Below are 22,807 nucleotides of genomic sequence, written 5' to 3'. Positions count from 1 at the left end.
CTTATGATTTTTCATGCAAGAAAGCAATCCAAGTATATTATGAGAAATCATCAACAACTACTAGAATATTGTTCGCACAAATTTATTTCAACATGTGAGTTACCGCGTGCATGGTTTTTAGCACATACGGGTCGAACACAAGGAGCAAAGGTATGCAAATTTCTTTGCGTATTAGTCGGATAAAAAGGGATTGTTGAAAATAATAACAAAAAGATATGCAAAATAAAAAAGGGGTTAACAATCCATGATAAACAGGAGGTAGAGTTAATTCATTCATGACGACTTTTATGGCGATACACTAACTTCTTAACGGTCATTAAAGGGTAGCAAATCGCACTAAGAAAAACAATGCGATCCTTGATTGGGCTTGGGATTACCTTCAAGATATTCATCATGTTTGTGTTCAATCAAGAAACAAAACGTAAAAAGGAGAACTACAATCACGTCACCATGTTTGAATATATAATTGGTGACCAAAAATATGAACAATGATAACATCAAGAGAATATATGCCAAGTGTGTTAAGCTTATTTAACCAATGCAAATCATCAACCAAACCAACTTACATAACCAAAAAAGGGATATAGATGTAGTAGGAAGATGAAAAATGATGAGCGAATGAAAGGAATGGGGGAAAAGAGTGGGCTATGAAGGCAAGGTGGGGTAGGTGTCCATCACAATCCAAAGAATCCATACATTAGCCCAAGTCCCGAGAATCATGCCTAGTGCCTTACCTTTCCTTCTTCCCATCAAAACAATATAGCACAGTCGAGCAAAATTATACAACGTTCACTTTGCTCGCTAGGTTAGGGTGTCTGTTTGGCCACCAAGGCGGCGCCACTATCCCAAGCAAAGGATGGTCCCACAAGTTGTTACCTAGGAGTCCATTTGCTCCAAGTTAAGAGAATGGAGCCGCAAGTCATAGAGTGATACCATAGAGCCTCAAGAAATGAATGAACGTGGTGGGGGATAAGACACTTATACAAGTGACCATCGCAAAGTCATAGAGTGATACAATAGAGCCGCAAGTCATACAGTCTAGTCACTCATCGCAAAGAGCATATATAAGTGACCATCATCAACTGAGTCTAGACATGAGTATGCAAGGGGGTGGGGGATAAGACACTTATAGAAGTAAACCAGCTACAAGACTAGCAGGCTAAACCAACAAAATAAATCAACTACATGTAAAATCAACATACAAGAAAACAATTGACAAATATGCACAAAAGAGGAAGTGCACCCTCCCCCAAGCAAGATTAAGCATCATCCCAAATGCTTGAAGACTCGAAAGAAGGTGCGAAAGGAAAAGGTGGCACACCCAAGCCAACAAGGGTATAAAGGACCCTTGAAGGGTGAGTGGGTGGGTGGGATAAAAAAAATCTAACCATGTCATAACATATTGAGCCAACCATGCCTTCTAAACTTCCCAAACACACAACATATGCACAAAGATAAAAACAAACCCCACAAAAAATATAAAAACGAAAATCAAAAGCAATTAAAATGTACCTTGTTGGGTTGCCTCCCAACTAGCGATTCTTTAGGGTCACAAGCTTGACCATAGTTACTATAGGACTTCAAGGTGGTTTAAGCACGTCAGTGGCACCACCAACCTCAACAAGAGTGGATTGGAAAAGCGTCATGTCACCTTGCAAGCTATTCTCTTTGCATGAAGAAAGACAATATGGTATCACATCTCCAAAGATGGACAATGCTAAGGCACTTTTACCAACATTAAAGACCGCATTGGTAAGGAAGTTACAGTCAAAGGTCATAGGGTAAAAGTGATGCTTCTTTGGATTATAGATCACTCTTTTATATTCGCTTCCTCTCTTTTTTCTCTCTTCTTTCTCCTTTTCTAGATTAACATTCTTTTTCATCTTATTCTCATTCGCATCTTTCTTTTTCTCATCACTATCAATTTTCCATCTCTTCATATTTCAAATACTTCTTCTCACTCTTCCCTTCTTCACTTTCAATGTTTTCTTTACTCTCAAGTTCCACGATGTTTTTAAATTGGGATTTTTGTGGTGTGTGAGTAGTTTGTGGTAAAGGAAGTGGATTAAAGTGAGCTCTTTGGGGTTCAAAAAATGGGTTGTAATGAGAGTCTTAGAGTTCAAATAATGGATTATCAAGGAGGTAGGGATGTTGGGCATTGTAAGTGGCGTTGGCATATTCCAATGGCTTCTCAAGTAGTTTTGGCACACTTAAAGGTTAAGTGGCCTTGTTCTTCATAGACTTCGCATGCCTTAAGGGGTGCAACAACACTAAGTTTTTCAACCTTTTTGGCAAGAGATAGGATAGTTGATTGAAGTGTAGAAAAACTGTCCATACTATCATGTTCTTCTCTAAAACGGCTACCTCCTTTTCTCCTTAGGGAACTTGAGGCCATTTCTTTGATTACATGATTGGCTGTTTCAAGAGTCATACTCATAAAAAACCACCGGAGCCGACATTTAAAGCAATTTGGTTATCCTCTTGCAACCCATTCTAGAATATATAACACATAAGCCATTCGGGTAATCCATGGTGTGGACACCTCCTTTGTAACTCTTTATATCGAACCCAAGCCTCATATAAGGTGTTTCTCTCTTCTTGATGAAATTGAAGGATTGCATTTTGGAGTTTTGCAACCTTGGCCGGTGGGAGGAAGTGAAATGTAAAGTCTTGAACCAAGGCTTCCCATGTAGCATACTTTCCTTTGTCCTCGACCCTTAACCAATCCCTTGCTTCACCTTGAAGTGAGTAAGGGAAGCAAATCATCCTTAGTTGTTCATCTGTTATGCCAATATCCATTGTGGTAGCACATTTCCCCATGAACTCTTCAAGATGAGTGAGAGGGCATTCCAAGTCAGTGCTTGAGAATTGATCTTGAGAAATGAAGTTGAGAAATAAGGGTTTGATCTTATAATGTGTGGCGGTGATAGTTGGCCATACAATGCTAGAACCAAGTGAAGTAATGTCCGGAAGAGCATATTCCCGCATAGATTTTTGACTTGTCACAGCTCCCAAATCACTTTGTTTTCTCCTCCTTTGCACTAGGTTAACTAGAAAAATCAAAGAAACACAACGTAAAATCCAAGGGAGGGGGAATAACAATGAAGAAACTAACAACAAGTCTAAAGTAATTGCAAAAGAAAAATGAAAAGTATCCTTGCTCCTCGACAATGGCGCCAAAAACATGTTCACACAAATTTATCTCAACATGTGAGTTATTGCAAGTGCACGGGTCGTTGCACCAACCAAGTGATCATGTTCACAGAGAAACAAGGTTATGCATATATATACTTACGTATTCGTCGGATAAAAAGGAGTTGTTGAAAATAATAACAAATAGATATGCAAAATAAAAAATGGGTTAACAATCCATGATAAAGAGAGGGTAGGGTTAACTCATTCATGATGACTTTTCGATGGCAAAACACTAGCTAGCTTCTTAAGTTTCATTAAAGGGTAGCGAATCGCACTACGAAGAGCAATCTGATCCTTGATCGAGCTTGGGATTGCCTCTAAGCTCTTCACCATCCTCACTCTCGTGAGTGAAGATGAAGGGCTTAGGCTATAAATCGTTCGCTACTTTCTTATCCTTCCCAACTCTCGTAGATGAAGGATAAAGCCCTTAGTTGAGAGGGTGGATGCAAGGTTCAATCCTCATTGATCCCTCACACCCGATTCCATCCATTGATCAAAGATTAGATTACTCAAAATCCAACCCTCGTTGGTATATTGGAAGCAATTATAACAATATTTAGCCAATGGGTGGAATAACCTCATATCTAAGCCTTTAATAAACCCAAAATCAACTACAATTTCATCATCATCAAATCAGCACAAGGGTTAAGTTAACCCCAACCCTAAAAACTACTCGCTACTCATTCTATTACTTAAAGACATCATAATGAATAATATAATAAGATATTGAATGATCAACAAACACAAGAATTCAAATAATAAAGCTATTGGGCAACAATGGTGAAAACCACAAACAAGCATAAAAACAAAAATAAACTATCAATAATAACTAAGAAGTATTATAAGATACCTACAAAAGATGAGAACAATTGGAGAACAAAGATAAAAAAAACCCACAAAAATATTGAAGCTTAAACATTTAATAGTGGAGGTTGATGAAGAACAGAAGCCCTAACTTGGAATAAACCAGTAGGTCGAACAACTATATAACTAAAATAAACTTTGATTGCAGTATTTTTGTGATTTTTAATGTTGATTGTAGAAGAGAAAAACCTAGGGTTTAAGAACAAAGATAAAGAAAGAAGCTAAAAAGCATAAGATGATTCTTCCAAATAAGCTAGAACAAGTAGTGAAAGGTAATGTAAAAGGTAAGGTGTTCTCATATTACAAATTCTTCCCTTTATAATGTAACTCAAGGATGAGGTAACCTAGGTCTTCCTAACAGAGGAATAATCCTTCAAAAATGACGTAAAAGGGCCGTCAAGAGAGCAGTTAAGCCAAAAATCCAATCTTCGAAGAGGGAACGAACGGGTTGTTCCCATGAGAACGATCGTTTATTCCACTTTCTGGTCTATGTTGGCTTCATGGCGCTGATGAAGTTAAGGGAACGAGTGGTCATTCAACATTCTAATCTCCATCCTTCGAATTGTTGTTCAAGGTTGAGGGAACGAGTGGTCATTCCACTTTCTGATCTTCATTCTACAACTTGTGGCTCAGATTGAGGGAATGTGTCCCTTGGGAACAGGTGGTCGTTCCACAATCTAATCTTCATTTTACAACTTGTGGCTCAGGATTGAGGGAACGAGTGAGATCGTTCCCTTGGGAACGGGTGATCGTTCCACTTTCTGATCTTGCACAATAGAGAACAAGTGGTTGCTCTATTAGGAATGGGTGGTCGTTCTCTTCCTGAAACCCTTCTGTCTTCCTAGTTTAGGAACCACCGGCAGCATGCTTTGGCTCGAAAATATGTGGAAACCTGGAAAGACATGAGCAAACACATGCTACCCTCGAAGAGGGTGTGAATCCAACAAAAAGACATACATATGAATGAAATTCGAGTGTAAACAAGCCATAGTAAGCTACAAGGCAAGGGAAAATTAAGGATTTATCAAATATATTGCTTACCATTAGACGTCCTGACACGCATAGGACCAAAAAGATCGATGTGTAAGAGTTTAATATTTATAATAGAACTTACAACCTTTTGGGTTTGAATGAATTTCTTGTTTGCTTACCAATTTTGTATGCTTTACTTACTTCATCCTGTTGATATATTAATGCTAGGAAGTTCTCAAACTAGTTCTTTTGAGGACAAATTTCTTTAAAGTGTGCATGTTTACATGTTTAAGCCTCCTGTGTCACAACTGAGATTCTACTTTCAACCCCTGGAGACTCTTAAGACTTGTTTTTTGCACTTGGTTAGAATACAAGGAATAAACATTATTTTTTGTAGAGCTTTAATGATGATGTTACCATATTTAAAGTTTTTAACATGACATTCATCTTTGTTGAAAATGACTTCATTACCTTTGTCATAGAATTGTATTGGTTGTGAATGCTCATCAATGGGTGTTGAAATACTTAACAAATGACTTCATTACCTCAGACCATAGGAAATTTAAGGAAACTTCAATTCCAGCTTGTACACCAAAAACAATATGGTTATTAGCTGAATCTAGAAATATCCATTTTAACTGCCATATAATATGACTTAGGGAAATTCTATACAGTAGCAACGAGGTTTGGCGAAACGCGAGTGGTAGCACTTTTTTCATGATTTTTCCACATGGTAGAAACAAGGTTTTAAGTTTATAATTATTAAAGCTATAGCAAATTCTGTCTATAACTTGAATAATCAGAATTATTCGTTTCTTTTTTGATTTTTGTGATTAATTTTTTATAAAAATAAAAACTCTCTTAAACTCATACCCTTTACTCAAGCCAAAACCCAATTAATCCTAATCCTAAGTGTTTATTTCTCTCCATTCGATTCGCGATGGTGGTGGGTTTACTTGACAAACATGAACATCTTTACCAAGAGTAGTCATGTTTTCCACTCGAGCCCACTATCCAATAGCCGAGTGCCATCCGATGATGTTGCTAGAGATGCAAGCGTATTTCTTGATCCTAACTCCACGCATAATTGTGCATCGAGAAAGTCTTAACGCCAGACTCAATCACACAGCCTAGCACTATGGCCACATCTGGTCCAATTAGACAACCTTCTTCGAATTTTGTACTATCATCGACTAGCACGTTTCCAATGATATGAGAGCCAATAGCAAGTTTTTGTGAGGAATTCTTCCTTAATGAATCTAGGTCTCAAGCCTGTGATGTAATCTCTTGGTTGTCTAATCGAAGGGAGAGAAATAAACATTGGGGATTGGGATTGAGATTAGGTTTTGGCCTGAATAAGGTGTATGAGTTCAAGATTCTATCCAAGTGGGTCGACCCATTTTCTAGGGTGGTGGTTGGTTAACCATCAACATTAACGCATTTTTGATGGTAGTGGTTGTTGGGTTAAGGTCAGGGTCGACACTAAGATTTCAGGGGCCCGGGGCAAAAATAAATTATGATCCCTAGTAGGGATGGTCATGGGTCCAGGACCCTGTAGGACTCGCCCCGGACCCGCCCCTTTTATAAGGGTCTGGGTCTTAATTTTTGAGACCCGTCGGATCTGGGTCCGGATCTGGATCCAAATTTTTTTTGACGGGTCCGGGTCCGGGTCCTAAGGTGAAGACCCGGACCCTAAACTTTTAAGTTTTAAATTTTATATTTTTGAATTATGATATTATGAATGGATGGGCGTGGGAGTGGGCCATTCTCATTCTCAATTATTTACTTTTATAAGCTTTGCGTTGCCTCCTCTTACTGAGATTACAGTGTTGGTCTTCCACTGACTGCTTTGCTCTATTTTCATATCCTTCTTGTTTAGAAATGTTCAAGATATGGTAAACTTTTCAAACAATTTTGTTGACGGGATATAATCTAATTATTTTGTAATACGATATATTTTGTATTTGAATTTCATGGACTCGAACAAGTATTAGTAATACGATAATAAGTTGCTTACAAAAATACAAAAAAACTCGAAAAAGGTTCAATTTTGACAAATCAAAGAGGCTTTGTATAAGACCCATTAAGGACCCTAGACCCTGTCAGACCCGTAGGGTCCGGGTCCGGGTCTGAAAATTTTGGACCCTTAGGGTTCGGATCCGGGTCTGGATCCAAAAAAAAAAAGGGTCCGGGTCCGGGTCCGGGTCTGGCCAGACCCGCCCCATGACCATCCCTAATCCCTAGTTATAAAATGTAGATTAATAAATAGAAAATTTATAATATCAAAAAATGTTACACACCAATAGCTCAATGTTATTCGCTTTTTGTTTGATAATTGTGCATTTATAATTCAATAACTAGTAAACCAAGTAAAAATTATCGTTTATAACACTTTAGCTTGGTGGTTAAAAATCCACAATTTAATTATACAAAGTCTTAAATTCGGTACATATGAAGGCAAAATCTATCGACTTTTTTTGTGAGGTTAAGATGATAGTGATGGTGGTAGATGTGTGAATTTTGAGTGGTATTTTGAGTGAGGTTTGTGGTTTGGGAGGTTTTTATTTTCATAGAAAAAAATTTAAATGACAAAAACCAAAAAAGAAAGAAATAATCTGAAAAATAATAAAAGTTAACGGATTATTCAAGCTCTAAATGGAATTTGCTAAGGTTATAATAAACTTGAAACCTTATTGCTACCATATTGAAAAATCACATATTGAAAAATCATAAAAAAAAAAAAAGAATACTACCACTCGCATTTCGCCAAACGTCATTGCTGCCATATAGAATTTTCCTAAACTTTAAACAAAGTTTAGACATTCTACTTCACATAAAATTACAAAACTCAACAAGCAATTAACTTATGAACTAACCAAAACTAATTAAAAGAAACAAAATGAAGAATTGACGAAGAACGCGCACAACTGACAATTGAAGAAGACCTAAATGATTGTAATTAACAATTCAAAAATCAAAGTTATGCCCGAATTTGTGTGAAACCAATGGAATGATTTTCACACAATTTCCCCTAAATTTGTTCAACTAATGACCCTAAAAAAATCTGATCAACTACACCTCATTTGAAAATTGAAATTTTCTAAATTTAATTGGAATTGAGCTGCATTTGAATAAAGCCCTAAGCTCTAATTTTTGAGAAGAAAACCCAATTGATTTGGGGAAAAAATTACTTAGATGATGAATAAACAAAAATACTACAAAAGATTATTTGAGTAGGCACGACTAACAATCAATTAAGCGTTTTTATTACAAAAACTTACGAAATACTATTTATGTAAAGCTTAGGGTCACCATTTTAATAAAAAAATCTAAAATAATTACCACATAAAATAGCCTAAAATATAGGGTTAACATCTAAAATTTCTCACACATATATTTTCAAAACAAATATTCATCATTACTCACTTAGTCACTTCGCATAGTTTCCCTCATCCTTATTCCCCATCCTCCTCTAATTAATCTCATCTCATTTGATCTAGGTTTTCATTCTTCATCTTATATTCCTTCCACTATGTACCACATGTTTGGCTTCCACTATTAAATAGTGTGAATGATCATAAAAAATTAGTTGTAATTTTAGTCAAAAATTTAATTGACAAATTCAACTATCACACTTGTTTTATTTCATTTATTTAAACATTCATTCAAACTTATTATCACATGTTCCATGTGATATTATGTAATGATGCAAAATTATGAACACAAAATTTATATGATTAAAATGTAATTAGTAACATTATACATTCATAAAAACATACACTAAAAAGCATTTTTATTATCACCATTTTAATACCAATATAATCAAATGGTGGATAGAGTTTGGTATTGCAATTTGCATATATTTATTAAGTACACTCTCTGTTTTATTTCAAATATCTCATTTGCTTTTTGCACATTTACCAATATACTAATTTAATATTTATTAGTGATAATTCTGCATAATAAAAATTATAAAAACTAGAATTTAATAAACCTTATGTTGAGATAAATGAAAATTTTTTTTATTAAACTATATTTTAATACATAAATTAAAAATAAAATATAAATTAAAAGTGATCAATTAATATTAAATCAAAAGCAAATGAAACATTTGAATTGAAATGGGAAGAGTAGATGTGTACAATGAATTATGACTCCATCTTTGAGGGCACAACACTTTGCAGAAACATAATGGCTGAGATACATAAACATACTCCACAGATAACACTCTGAAGATACCAATACAATTACACAATGGCTTTTCAAATCACACCTTCCAAAATATCTCCAATCATCCATAACCCCATCATCAACATCACTCTAATTGTTCTTCTCCTCCCTCTTTTCTACCTTTTTGGCTCCTTCTCCACCATTGCCATCACCTCCACCACCGTCTCCACCTCAACAACAACCAATACCACACCCAATTGTACTTCAACTCAACGTATTTCAAAGGACGCAAAAACAGAACCCATTGATTCTCAAAACCTCGACTTTTCAACCCATCATCATTCTTCTAAATCCATAATCGTGCACAGAACCCATCACGAATCCATCGAATTTTGCCCCAAGAACTTCACTAACTATTGCCCATGTCAAGATATTAACAGGGTCAAGTACATTTCAAAGGAGAGATTCTTCCATAGAGAAAGACATTGTCCTCTAAGTGATAATGAGAAACTTCGGTGTTTGGTTCCTCAACCAAAGCGATACCGAAACCCGTTTCCATGGCCCAAGAGTAGGGATATGGCTTGGTATCATAATGTACCGTCGAAAAAGCTTACTGTTGTTAAGAAATCTCAGAATTGGGTTCGGTTGGAAGGTGATTACTTGATATTTCCCGGAGGTGGGACTTCTTTTCCTAAGGGAGTTCAGGCTTATTTAAAGTTCATTAATAAAGTTTTGCCTCTGAAATCTGGGCGTATTCGAACTGCTCTCGACATTGGGTGTGGGGTAAGTTTAAATTTTGTTTGTTATGTTTGAGTTTTAGATTCATGGAATTCATTGAGGGGTTTAATTTGTACTTCCATCAACATCACAATTTTTGTTTTTTTTTGTAATTCTATTTGAATTTTGTTCAAACAAAACAAAATGGAGGAAGTTTTAGATGTAATTCAGTGTTGTTTGGTTTTATTTACTTGTTTGAGTGATGGGGTTATTTGTTTTTGGTTAATATGGTTGCTTACATTAGTTCAAATAAGTATTTCTTGGGGATTCAGTCATGAGAAATTCATTGTTTATTTTTTGGAATGAAGTAAAATAAATAAGGGATTTGAATTTCATTTAAGATTCTAGTTTAAGCATTGGTGGTTGAGGAAAATTCTAAGTACAATAACAACATTTTAGTATTCCAATGCATTGAATAACTTGTTAGGCTCCTTAAGCAAGGTTTGGGAGTCATATATACACAGAAAATATCATCAACAACTTCACTTAATAAAAGAGCTAAAAATTCCAACTTAATTATTCATGATAAATCTTAGCAAATGACTAGCTGAAGAGTGGTGGTATCGACTATAGCAGTGGAGAAAATGATCAATGTGCTAACAAGCTTTTTCTGATTCAAAGCATGTAGGAACTATTAAAGACTTTAGACTTATATTAATAGTGGCTGTTTTCAGGTTGCTAGTTTTGGGGCGGCTTTGTTGGATTACAAAATCATAACAATGTCGGTAGCACCAATGGATATACATGAAGCTCAAGTGCAGTTTGCATTAGAAAGAGGACTTCCCGCTATGCTTGGTATTCTTAGTACCTACAGATTGCCTTATCCATCAAGGTCTTTTGACCTAGCTCATTGTTCTAGATGTCTTGTGAAATGGGCTCATCATGGTACTCAATTGTCAAGTGTTTTGTTTGGTTGATTAATCATTCTACATCTAAGCACTCTTGTGGAAGAACTTGTACTTTCTGATTAAAATTGAATTTCATGGAATCAAAATGAATTTAACTAATCCCTTGTTAATTTTCTTCTTTGGATTTAACTGCATTGATAATGGTGAATTTAGTATAGAATAATTTCAGCAAATGCTAAGCATGTAAGCTTGACCTAGTTTCTTTATCTCCATTTGCAGTTCTCATATTCTCATCCTACTATCTGACTTTTGATAACATCTCCTGCTAGATGGATTATATTTGTTGGAAATTGATCGTGTTCTGCGGCCTGGTGGTTATTGGGTATTATCGGGCCCACCCATTGGTTGGCGGATTAGCTACAAAAGCTGGGAGAGAACACCTGAGGACTTGGAAAATGAGCAAATGACTTTGGAAGACCTTGCAAGGAGAATGTGCTGGAAAAAGATTGCAGAGAAGGGACCAATTGCAGTGTGGCAGAAGCCAACTAATCATATTCATTGTAGACAAAATTTAAAGACTTGGAAATCTCTATATTTTTGCAAGGACAATGAACCCGACTATGCTTGGTAAGTTCGTCTCGCCAGCTTTAGTAGCTTGTTCTTTTTACTTGGTTTTTGACTGGATATTAGAATGCATTAGAAGATGTAGACAGAGCTCTCTTATTAGGAAGCAATTGTTCAGTTATAATCTCCTCTCCTACTCCCAAAATTCTATATATTGGGATGAAACTACTTGACAAAATGCAAGCAACATGCGAGAAATGAGAGATATACTAAGATTTGGGCATGTTACCAGAAAGTAAATATGCTTCAGGAGTACAAAATCTGCTCTAATTTACCAGTTCTACACATTATTCCATGTTGTGTTTGTTGTAAGTTTTAATTCGTTGAAGGAAAGGAGAGAAAGATCTAGTGGTGTAATCAACTTTCACTTGGCTTGTCTTGCTGGTCTATATTATCTATGCAGAAAACCTAGAACCTAGACAAATTGATGCTTTAGACTACACTGTTGGTAAAGATTCAGGTGTGGTATTTGGTATACATGATTTATGTGCCCTTGTCAAAACGTGCACAAGGGTATGTTAAGGTTATCCCAGACTCCTGTCTTGTCCCAAAGTGCTCGGTTTGGCTGATACTTGGCAGGGGTTGGTGATACACATTGAACGACCATCAATGTTATTAATAGCTCGCTGCAAAAATATTGCTAGGTTTAGTATATCTTTAATCTGTAAGCTGGAACTTCAGTTGCTGTTTTATGAAAGTGTTATGGTGGAACTGCAATAGTTTAGCAAAAGGATAATCATTACGGAAAAGAATGAGTAAATGAGAAATGCAGAAGAACTAAGGAATCAGAAAAGAACGTAGGAATTGGAATACTTGTATTAGGTAAGCAAGAGCAGATTCCCCCCCTGAGTTCTTAGATTGACTCAGTAACTCCAAGTGTACACCACACTTTATATTGTACTACAAGCATAGTAAACCATTACACTCCTAGCTGCTTATATAGCAAGAGTTTCATCTACTCTTGTAACAAACTTCCTACAACTAAGCAACTGATAGCATAACTAAATGAAATATTCTTTTCCTGACAGCTACTTACAAATTACATAACTAAATTTAGAGTCTAGATTTCCCTCTTTTTCCTTCTAGAATAAACGTTCTTGAGTGTGAGTACCTCTCCTTTCATGACAGAAAGTTCAGGATTATGCCAGAATTTTCTATGTATAGTTTGGACTTGTATATTATTCATAGAGTAGTGTTGAATTCTGGAACAATTTTGAGAACCTGCCTTTGGGGTTCGTCATAATGCAACTACGTAAAAACTTTTTCATGCTCTAAGACAAGAATTATGTATATCCGAATGCTGCAGATGTGGATAATGATGTAGCTCCTGAAAGTGTTTCTATAATTTTGTTGTCCATATAAGTGTATACACTTGCCCCTTATCGTTATCATGGATGCTTCGATGATATATGGCCCTCACTCCTTTATACGTCTCAAAGTAATCTATCATGTAAAATTTATTTGAAAATTAGGAAGATGTCCAAGATTGCTCCAAATATAAAGAAACAAAATTCACGAGCCCTAATATGAAGTTATGGGACAGATTAATAGATATGCATATGAGGAAATATACTAGCATATCAAAGAACCAATTTTGATTTATGAATATGCCACGAATATCTACAATGGGAGCAATTCATGTTATGAGATAAACGATGGAGTATTATAGGGATAGAAAAAGAGACTTGCATATGGTTTTTATTGACTTGGAAAAAGCATACATCAAGGTACCAAAAAATATTACTTTGGTAAACAATGACAAAGAAGGGTACTTCCAAGAAATATATTGATATAGTGCAAGATATGTATCGAGAACTGAAGATGAATGTTAGGACATTGGGAGCATAGAGTAAAAACAAGGTCGCATCATATTGCATCGGCCACGTAGTAAAAATAAACAAACCGATATTTCCTGCATTGTAAAGGTGTAAAAAATTGCATTTTAGGTCGTATCAACGGATATCTTATGGTTTTGACCGAAATTTAGATGCTACGATAACCGCATTATTCCCGTTATCGCATCACTACTCCGTTACCGCGAGTGCGAGCGTTACCGCATTCATATACTATGATTGGGAGGGACAACAAATTTTTTTCCGATCGCAATTGACCTTCATCAAGGCTCGACCCTAAGCCCTTTGTTTTTGCAGTGGTCTTAAGATGATATCACTTGACTATCTAAGGAGACGTTCCTTGGTACATGTTTGCGGATGATATTGTTTTGATAGATGAGACCAAGGAAGATGGTAAATGCTAAGTTAGAACGATAGTGACAAGTCTAGGAGTCTAGAGGGTTCAAATTAAGGCGGAGTGAGACTGTATGCATGAAGTGTAACTTTTGTATAAATGAGATAACGAGAAACACTATAAAGCTAAAAGAGAATGAAATTTCTCTAAGTGGATGTTTTAAACACCTTGAGTCCATCTTTGAGTGTTGTGGGGATATTTATAAGATGTAACCTACAGAATTAAGTGTGGGTGTCTATGATGGAGAGTGGCTACTAGAATATTTTGTGATCGAGGTGTACCCTTAAAACTAAAGGGGAAGTTCTATCAAACGACCATTACACCAGTTTAAATATATGGATCAGAACGTTAGACTTTTTAGAAAGGATCATAATAGGAAGATGACAGTAGCGGAAATGCAAATTCTTTGACGGATGAATTGGTATATCTTGGATAAAATTCGAAATGAAGAAATAAGCAGTGGTTTAGGAGTTGAAAATAACTAGAAAAAAATGAAAAAAGATATTTTAGTCATGTGCAATCATGGGTTATTAGCGAATCCGTAAGAAGATAGGAAGTTCGAGCTCGGGAGACTTGAAAAGAGGGCAGGGAGTCAGGGACGACCAAATATGACTTCTAGGATAGGGGTGAAAAGTAATATAAAGGATCAAAACTTATAGATTGAGGTTGTAGAAAATCAAATAAATGGAGAAAAAGTTTCCATGTGAACGACTATTGAAACTGATATATTGATTTATGTAGCCGACACCAATCTTTTGAGATTAAGGCTCTGACGTTGTTTTTGTATTAGAAAATTAGTCTCATTGTAGTGCATTATGCTTTGGGCGTTCCCTATATGGCTTCTTTCCCTTAGTCTTTGTAATTATATCATGTGTAAAAATCTGACTTGCTTTTTAAATGGTGGTGGAGATATTCAAATGATGATGGATCACTTTGGAAGAAAATCATAATGCCGGGTGTACAGAATCAAAGGAACTTAAGCATCCTCAAAGGCTTTTTCAATGTAAAAGAGGGCATGTACAAATGTTGAGGAAAGACAATAGGTCAGAATAATTAGAGACCTGGTGGAAAGTGGTATGCAGAATAGTGTGGAATTGGTGACTCCATCCTATTCTAGGACGATCCTTGGTGTTACCCTAGTCCACTGAAAAGCGTATTCCCTAGACTGTTCTCCATTTCATTACAGAGGGAACTATGTATTAACTAGATGTGTGAATGGCGTCATGGGTCATGGAATTGGAAGCTTTTGTGGAGAAGAAGATTATATGAATGGGAGGAAGGTTACTTACAAGATCTAATAGCATGTATTGAAAATGACATACCAGACAGAGGAAAAAGGGATAGAGATCATAGAGTTATATGGAAATGGTCAGGAGATGGTAATTTTTCATCCATGAGCCTAAAGTGTTATGAATCAGTTGAACTAATCCTTCCAAAATCTGTGACCGATATTATATGGAAGAATATTGCCCCGAGAGCCCAATTGACTCTATGGCTAGCATGTTTAGAGAAACTGAAAACAGGTGACTTTATATGGGAAAGGAATCATCGATCAAACACAAGCACTTTTCCTGTTCTGCGGTTCGGAAATGGAAACAAATGAACATCTTTTATTTACATGTAATTTCACATGGTCCATTTGGATGGGAATCCTAGATTGGTGGGGAATAAATGGTGTACTACAAAATCATTGTAGGAGTTTTATCTGAGATTGGAAAATTCTTTTGAAAAGGAAAAGAAAGTGAAACTGTGGAACATGATTCTATTTTGTGTAATCTGGAGTTTGTTGGTATGAAAGAAATAAGATTAAATTCGAAAATTGTACATCAAACCTTCATAAAATACTAAACCTCATCAAACTCAGGGTGGGACATGGGCAGAGGAGGTGTTAGGGCAAAAAGAATTAACTTACCATATCTTTTGCATAATTCAGTTGCAATCATACACTGATCTATGCTTTGCTTCTGTGGATCAACCTATGCTTTACACAGGAGATTTGAAGTTTTGGGTACTGGGGTGAAAGTGTTTGATTGGCAAACTACTGTTTGAAGCTGCGCAATGGAAGAATTATGGTGTTACTTGTGGTAAAAGATAACTTCCTCTGTACTGCAGAATGTTTTCACATCAATATAACTGATATGTATGAAAATTGTGCTGGTCTGAAAGTTTGGGGCAATTTTGCACGTTTGATGTTTAGAACTGATCAGCCTTTATCCGAACAAAAGTGGCATTATTCTACTACATTTTTTTCTGTTTCTGATATCCTTAAACCTTCTTTCAGAGGCCTTAAAGCAAATTGAATGTGGTGCCATGTGTTTACACCCAAAAGAGTAGGTGATATTTTTTTTGTTGTAGTTAAAGCTACTGGGACATGAAGCAAAAGTATGCCCTGATTGTTTTTCAGGAAGGACACTGCTGTTTTCTTGAGAGTCGAAGCTGGTGCATTGCTATTGTAGCTGCAACAGTTTAATCCAAAGAGTACAAATTGAAAACCTAGCCACTGTGTCAGCATCTTCAATATCTGTCTGGGCCTCCGGGGTACACTATCAAGCATAATAGTGGTTGAGGATGAAATCAACCTATAACAACCAGATATTGGAGGTTCCTGCCCATTCTACTTGCTGTGTGATGATGATTTTTTGTGGTGGTTAAGGAAGATACCTGTAGCAGATTGAAGTCGTGTGATGTGCAATTCACTGACACAGTAGCTGTGTGTATTCCTGAATTTTTTTCAGAACACATCTGAATTGATTGATTCATGAGGAATAAAACAGTAAGGAGTGTGCACACTCTGAAGTGTGGGTATGGACTGATGTACAGATGGTCTGAATGCGATTATAATCTGCTGTTTGGAGGTACAGTTTGTTTGAAAATCCAGGGCTTCTGTTTGAAGTTACGGTACTGATCTGACTGGAGACTGACAGAAGGGCCTTCACACTGCTGCTGATGATGCTGGAAACTTCAGATTATGTATTGACATGCTGCTGCTACACTCTGACTGAAGTGAATGCTAATGCCCAACGGTTTTTGTCATTATACAGCTGGTTGTGCGCTGTTGATCAATGGTGATATGTGAATGTATGGATGCAAATTTGGGGTTTCTCACATTAAGTTATTGCTGAATGCATCTTGAACCAACATGTTATGCTATATGTGTATGCAGTCGCTGGTGTGTGTAATCTTGCAGTGGTGGTAAGGTGATTTAGAAATATGTGGTGTGTAAGGTGTCTTTTAATTTCATTTTTCCTAGATTACTTGGTGCTGTATTGCATAATCCACTCCTATGCTTTCTTTGAGTGGTCTGTCACTTGGTCCCCTCTCCTAATGGCATTTTCCCTTCCCGGGGTTTTTGTGTTGGCGGTTTTGGGTCCCCCAAGTTTCAGTGTTTTATCAATAATATTTCCAATTTTCAAAATAAAAAATGAAAAAAACATAAATCTGGTTTAGGGTGTCTGTGGTATGACATAGGCATTTATGTACCTTGTTGTAGGTGCTTAGCGGTTTTGGGGCTATGTAATATACAAGGGGGAAATATGGATTAGAACTTATAAAGGCAGTGTAGTCTTTGTCTTATCTCTCACACTTTTTATCTTCTTTCCTTCTTTTCTTGTTCTTTTTTCTTCCTGTTGCCTATAATTTTCCATTCATGATGCATTTTAATAATTTGATTTCCAAATTTTAGTAGTTACATTGTGCTGTCTAGAAAGGCGACTTGTTCATGGCTCTCTTAAGACACACAAGTAGTTGACACTTGCTCTTTCTTTTTCCTATTTTTTTTGCCCCTTTTGGTACTGAATTTTTGTCTTCTTACTACGGTGTTTCTAGAAGTCATTGAGGCCTTTGGTATAAAGAGTATCTTACAGAGGCATTTACCTTATGGTACTTGTCTTTATGATCTATCTGTTGCTGTCATCACTGATTCAGTTACACATCCTTTTGAGAGCTGCTATATTTGCAAAATTTTCCTTTATTTTGTTAACCTCACACTTGAGACTTGATTGAAGCCGAACAGAAATATGTACCTTGATGATATAGATAGGCTATTTATAATTTTGTGTAGAAAATTCCTTTAACTCTTTTTGACTCTCTAACCTGAAAGGCAAGAGAAGGGCTTTTAATTCATATCAACCTCTAAGCTGACCTTGCGCTTTAGGACTCCACGATAACAGTATAATGTTATATATATGTAATTCCACGATTGTGAGTAATTGGCGAACGATGCACATTATTTACAATTGCCCCTTCTACATCTTCTTCTGTTCTTATTTTATGCTTCACTTTTCTGTGAGAAACAGAATTATTAAATTTGCAATAACCTCTATTTCTCCATTCTGCCTTCCCCGGACCTCAAGTGTCCATGTTGAAGAGTACAAATCTTAACATTTTGCAATTTTTGTATCAGGTATAGAAAGATGGAGCCATGCATAACTCCACTTCCTGATGTTACAAACATCAAACACACTGCTGGAGGAACCCTTGAAAAATGGCCTAAAAGGTTAAATGTCGTACCACCTAGAGTAACTAGTTCAAGCATTAAGGGAGTTACTTCAAGGACCTTCAATGAAGACAATCGCTTATGGAAAAGAAGAGTTCAGCATTATGGAAAAGTTCTTGTTTCTCTCTTCCATGGTGGATATCGGAATATCATGGATATGAATGCTTATTTTGGAGGGTTTGCTGCTGCACTATCTCCGTACCCTGTGTGGGTCATGAATGTGGTCCCTTATGATTCCATGAATAGCACCCTTGGGATCATCTATGAGCGCGGAATGATAGGCACGTACATGAACTGGTAAGATGAATAGTCTTTATGCTAACAATTTGAAATTTAGACGGTTAACTTTATGGTAAATTTGCACCATTCACTTTTCTTTGTTTGTGTTTGAAACAGAGAATGGAAATTGGAATTCATCATCTTTTCCCTTATGTAAATATACATAGTTTAGATACATCATCTCAGTTATAGTTGAAAATCGAGATTACATTCATTTCTTGAGTGTGTAGTACTTTTCTACTGTGAATCTCATGTAAAGCTTATATTATACATAATTTTCACAGGTGTGAGGCTTTCTCAACATATCCCCGGACATACGATCTGATACATGCACATGGGATTTTCAGTATGTACATGAACAAGTGAGTGTCTAAACTCTTCTGTTTGTTGGCTGCAAAATTTGATTGATGTTGATAGCGTATAACTGTTGCATGACTTGTTGATTCAATCTATTTCAATGATTCTATTGCGCGGCTTTTTATTTTCTTTTGTGAATTCGATGTAAAATATAAAGTAATGGTCTGTCTGCGTGGAATTGATCAGGTGTGAAATTGTTGATATACTGATCGAGATGTATAGAATTGTTCGACCAGATGGTGCTGTTATTGTGAGGGACAATGTAGATATCCTTGTTAAACTTAAAGATTTGATGGGAAATTTGGGATGGCAACCCAAACTATCCCATACTGAGCGTGGACCTCTGGACACTGAGAAAGTGCTCTTTGTTGACAACTCTCACACTACATCATGATATAATATTATATGCTTTTTAGTTATTGTAATATATTTGTAACATTAAATTATTTTCTTTTTAATAACATTATGGCCAAACTGTATTTAACCATACAAACTAGTGATCTAGAATTTGTGCTGTATTATATTCACTGGCAAAATAAACAAATGATTTAGATTTGTTATAGCAAATTTGGGACCCAAACGGGATGAAAGTGAATTTACGTAAATCCGAAGCATTCAACAGCTTTGTGACGGTAAATGAACTTTTATCCTTACATAAGGGGATTGATTTTTATTTTTTTTTTTTAATTTTTTTTTTTATTATTTTACAATTATTTCTTTTATCAAAAGATAAAATATTGGGAAACTCTATCTGAAAATACTGGTATTAAGAGTGAATATATATTGAAGAAATAAAAGTCATACTACGCAAATGAAGGTAAGTAAAAGTAAATTTAAAACGGGAGATAAAGGATTAAAATATAATGGTGTTAGCAAGATAATTAAAAAGAAATATTATCAATCTTATTTTGGAGAAACTAATTCTTGTGAGAGATTATCTTTTTAGAGACCATTTCTAATTGTGTGGACTAATCATTTTTTTTTAAAAAAAAGGTAAATGTAGAGTAAGTACTACACGCTTAATCGATGGGATTTTAGGATAATTTAAGTAGACATTTAAGATACGTCAGGCAGGGGTTCGCATTATGTCAAGTAGGCATTTAGTGTACCTTAAGTAGACATTTAGGATACCTCAAGTAGGCATTTAATATACCTTAAGTAGACATTTAGGATAGGGGTTTAAGATTTTTCAGGTGGACATTTTAGTATACCTCAATTAGTGTATTTTCAACATCATTTCTTGTGAATATAGTAAATAATTTTTTTAAAAAAATTGGGAAATGTTATAAATAGTAGAAGTCCCTAAGAAGAGACTAACAGCATTTAAAGGGACATCTAATGCACCTTTCCGGCATAAAAACGATGTAGGAAAAATGCCATTGAGGAAACAAAAGATGTAAGGTGCCCTTTAAAGAATAGTGGGCAAGCCATTATACACATCAAGACCATCAACCCAGGAATGGTGCAAAAACACCAAGACCAAAGAAGTCATACACTTAATCTGAAATACTTATTTTAGTGGCTAATTCTTAAATATAAAGTTATAATCTAAAATACGTTTTTTGAAAATGATCTTTTTTGTACTCAATCTGCTTCAGATGTTGGTTACATTTGACTTTGTAGCACAAATTTCATGTATAATTCAAACTTTGATGTCTATAAATATACATTATGAAAAATTTTTAAAATTTAAATTAAAACTATACATTAAGAGGTATCTATTAAAATTTCACATTGATATATTTTCACTTATGTATTTTCATGAAAAATTATAAAAACATAATAAATAAAATATTCCAAACGTAATCAATAATATGATATCTAACATACTTTATCTTTTGATATGGTCGAAGTAAATTGTCGAGCCCTTGTGATGCTGATGCATGCAGACTTGCATAGATTTGAAATAAGGCTTTTAATGAACAAGTCTGTGCCTTAAATATTGTTTGCAGGGTCCCAATAGCCAATAGGCATCCTGATCTTCGTAGTGTGCACGGTGGACTCTTGATTTCATGTTGTGCCCTAAATAGTTATCGTTCATGGTTGCAAAGATTAGTGGTTGAAGCATTTGAATTAGTGTGGATAATATGCATGATATTTAATTATATTGTTTCCAAATGTATAAATAATGGAATCCAAAAAAATAAAATGTCTGATATGGAGTTGTTGTGAAATTATTTAATAATTAAGTTAGAAATTTTTTACAAAAATTATGAACAAAAAAATAAAGAAATAGAAAAGTAAAAGATAAGATTTAATGGATATCAAATGATACCACCTTAGTCAGAAATGTTTGTATTTTTTATATGTAATCATACACAAACACATTTACGACTAAATACACTTTCAATTCAACCAAGCACAAATTTTTGCATAATGTTAAACCTTGCTCGTGTGGTAAAATTGCTACACTTCAAAGACTCATCATGCTTGGGTTGATTGCTAGACTGAGCAATTCAACACCCTAACTTTTGTCTATCTATGTTGCACCCGCAAGCCCACGTGGGCATCTTGTTGTCCAAGCACACCAAGAAGCTTCCTCGCACAATGCTTGTTGCACGTTCGAGCAAGAACCATATCCGAGCCTTGTTCTTCTCATTCGAGCACTCTTTGTAATGATTTTAGTACTTGGCAATTTATGGCATTGAGCTCAATTCATTCGTAATTTATATTGCAAAGATTAGTAATTAAAGCATTTGAAGTAGGATCATTAATTTTCTTCATAGATAGGAAAAAAAAAGTAAATGTCTCATATCAAGTAAGCATATTACGTGATTTCTCTTATAATAGTATAAAGAAATGGAGGGAAAAGACGGAGAGAAATTTGGAAGGATGGAAGATTCTTTTTTTGGATAACAAAAAGTCTGAGGAGAGAATTGGAGTGAAAACATGAATAAATTATGTTAAGAATATAATATTTCCCAAAGTTTAAAGATTTGGAGGGAAAATGTCAATTTCCTTTCTTTTTCCTTTCTTTTCCTTCTAAACAAATAAGGTGCACTCTCTCTCTACCCCTCTTCTTTCTATCCTTTCTTTCTTTTCTCTTTTAATTTGCTATTTAAACATAGTGTTAATGTGATAAACTATGTATATTGATCGTTGATGGTGCAGAGATTAGTGGTTGAAGCATTGAATCACTAAGGGGGTTAGCGGCTGTTGTTATGGAATAATGATGGCATAACTTATTTGGACATAGTTGACATAATAAGAGGTACCCACAATTACAAAGTATATCACTTTGGATAATCTATTATATCACTATCATTTCTTGCTATTATTAGACTTCAAAAGCTTTGTGGGTCATCCTTAATGGTTTATCCACAATATTTGTTTGACTTGCACTTTCATATACAAATGCATTTTCCCCTGTAAGAGGAAATGTTTCATTGAGCCAGGTCAAAGTTTTAATGGTGTTCATGATTGTGAAGAATTAAAGATGAAACATGGGGTAAAGGTGTGTTTGGATCAACTTGGTTAATAAATTATAGGGTGCAAAGATGTATACTTTAAATTTGTGTTGAAAAGTAGGCAGAGTTAAAAGTTTGAATTCTTAAGCTTTCAGTTAAAACGTTTAATTTGTCACTAAATTAATTATTAACAAAAAAAATTTTCGAAAATGTTATCATGTATATATTATATTTTGGAAAAAAGTTGAATTATGAGACATCCCCTTCCACTTTAACTATGTTCCTCCTCAACTTTGGTTAGCGTTTTTAGGAATAAAAGGAAAGGAAAAAGGGGAATAGAAGGAAGAAGATGGGAGGTAAATAAGTTTTCCTTACAAATCTTTTTAATGACGGAAGAATTTGTATACTATACACTTTAACCATCAAGATTTTTTATTGCCTGTTCTTTTATTGCCCATTCAAGCTGATTTTATTTAACTTTTAATATGTGTCAAGTTCAATTGAGTTCAAATCAGATTTAATGAATGTATTGATAAAGTTATGCTCTTTAATGTCAAAAATTTTTGTTTGCA

The 22,807-nt window shown here is 35.2% G+C and overlaps 1 protein-coding gene and 1 non-coding gene across 3 annotated transcripts; both read left to right on the top strand.

Moving 5' to 3' along the window:
* The first annotated feature begins 2,524 nt into the window (after positions 1 to 2,524).
* Positions 2,525 to 2,631, top strand: LOC130801510 (small nucleolar RNA R71). The gene has a single exon (XR_009039631.1). It is a non-coding gene; the product is annotated as a small nucleolar RNA R71 (small nucleolar RNA).
* Positions 2,632 to 9,032: 6,401 nt separating this feature from the next.
* LOC130814736 (probable methyltransferase PMT19) lies at positions 9,033 to 19,489 on the top strand. Of its 2 annotated transcripts, none has more exons than XM_057680915.1 (6): positions 9,033 to 9,984; positions 10,653 to 10,863; positions 11,156 to 11,453; positions 18,100 to 18,489; positions 18,756 to 18,833; positions 19,015 to 19,484. In XM_057680915.1, the coding sequence occupies exons 1-6, from the start codon at positions 9,286 to 9,288 to the stop codon at positions 19,220 to 19,222; spliced, it is 1,884 nt and encodes a 627-aa protein (XP_057536898.1). In that variant the 5' UTR covers positions 9,033 to 9,285; the 3' UTR covers positions 19,223 to 19,484. The 2 variants fall into 2 exon arrangements, with proteins under 2 accessions (XP_057536898.1, XP_057536905.1); XM_057680922.1 differs by having other exon boundaries at positions 9,183 to 9,984; positions 10,653 to 10,773; positions 19,015 to 19,489.
* The last annotated feature ends 3,318 nt before the right edge of the window (positions 19,490 to 22,807 follow it).

Source organism: Amaranthus tricolor, chromosome 1, assembly GCF_026212465.1.
Source record: "Amaranthus tricolor cultivar Red isolate AtriRed21 chromosome 1, ASM2621246v1, whole genome shotgun sequence".
In the NCBI taxonomy this organism is placed as follows: Eukaryota; Viridiplantae; Streptophyta; class Magnoliopsida; order Caryophyllales; family Amaranthaceae; genus Amaranthus; species Amaranthus tricolor.
This window is presented reverse-complemented; position numbering and strand designations above follow the sequence as displayed.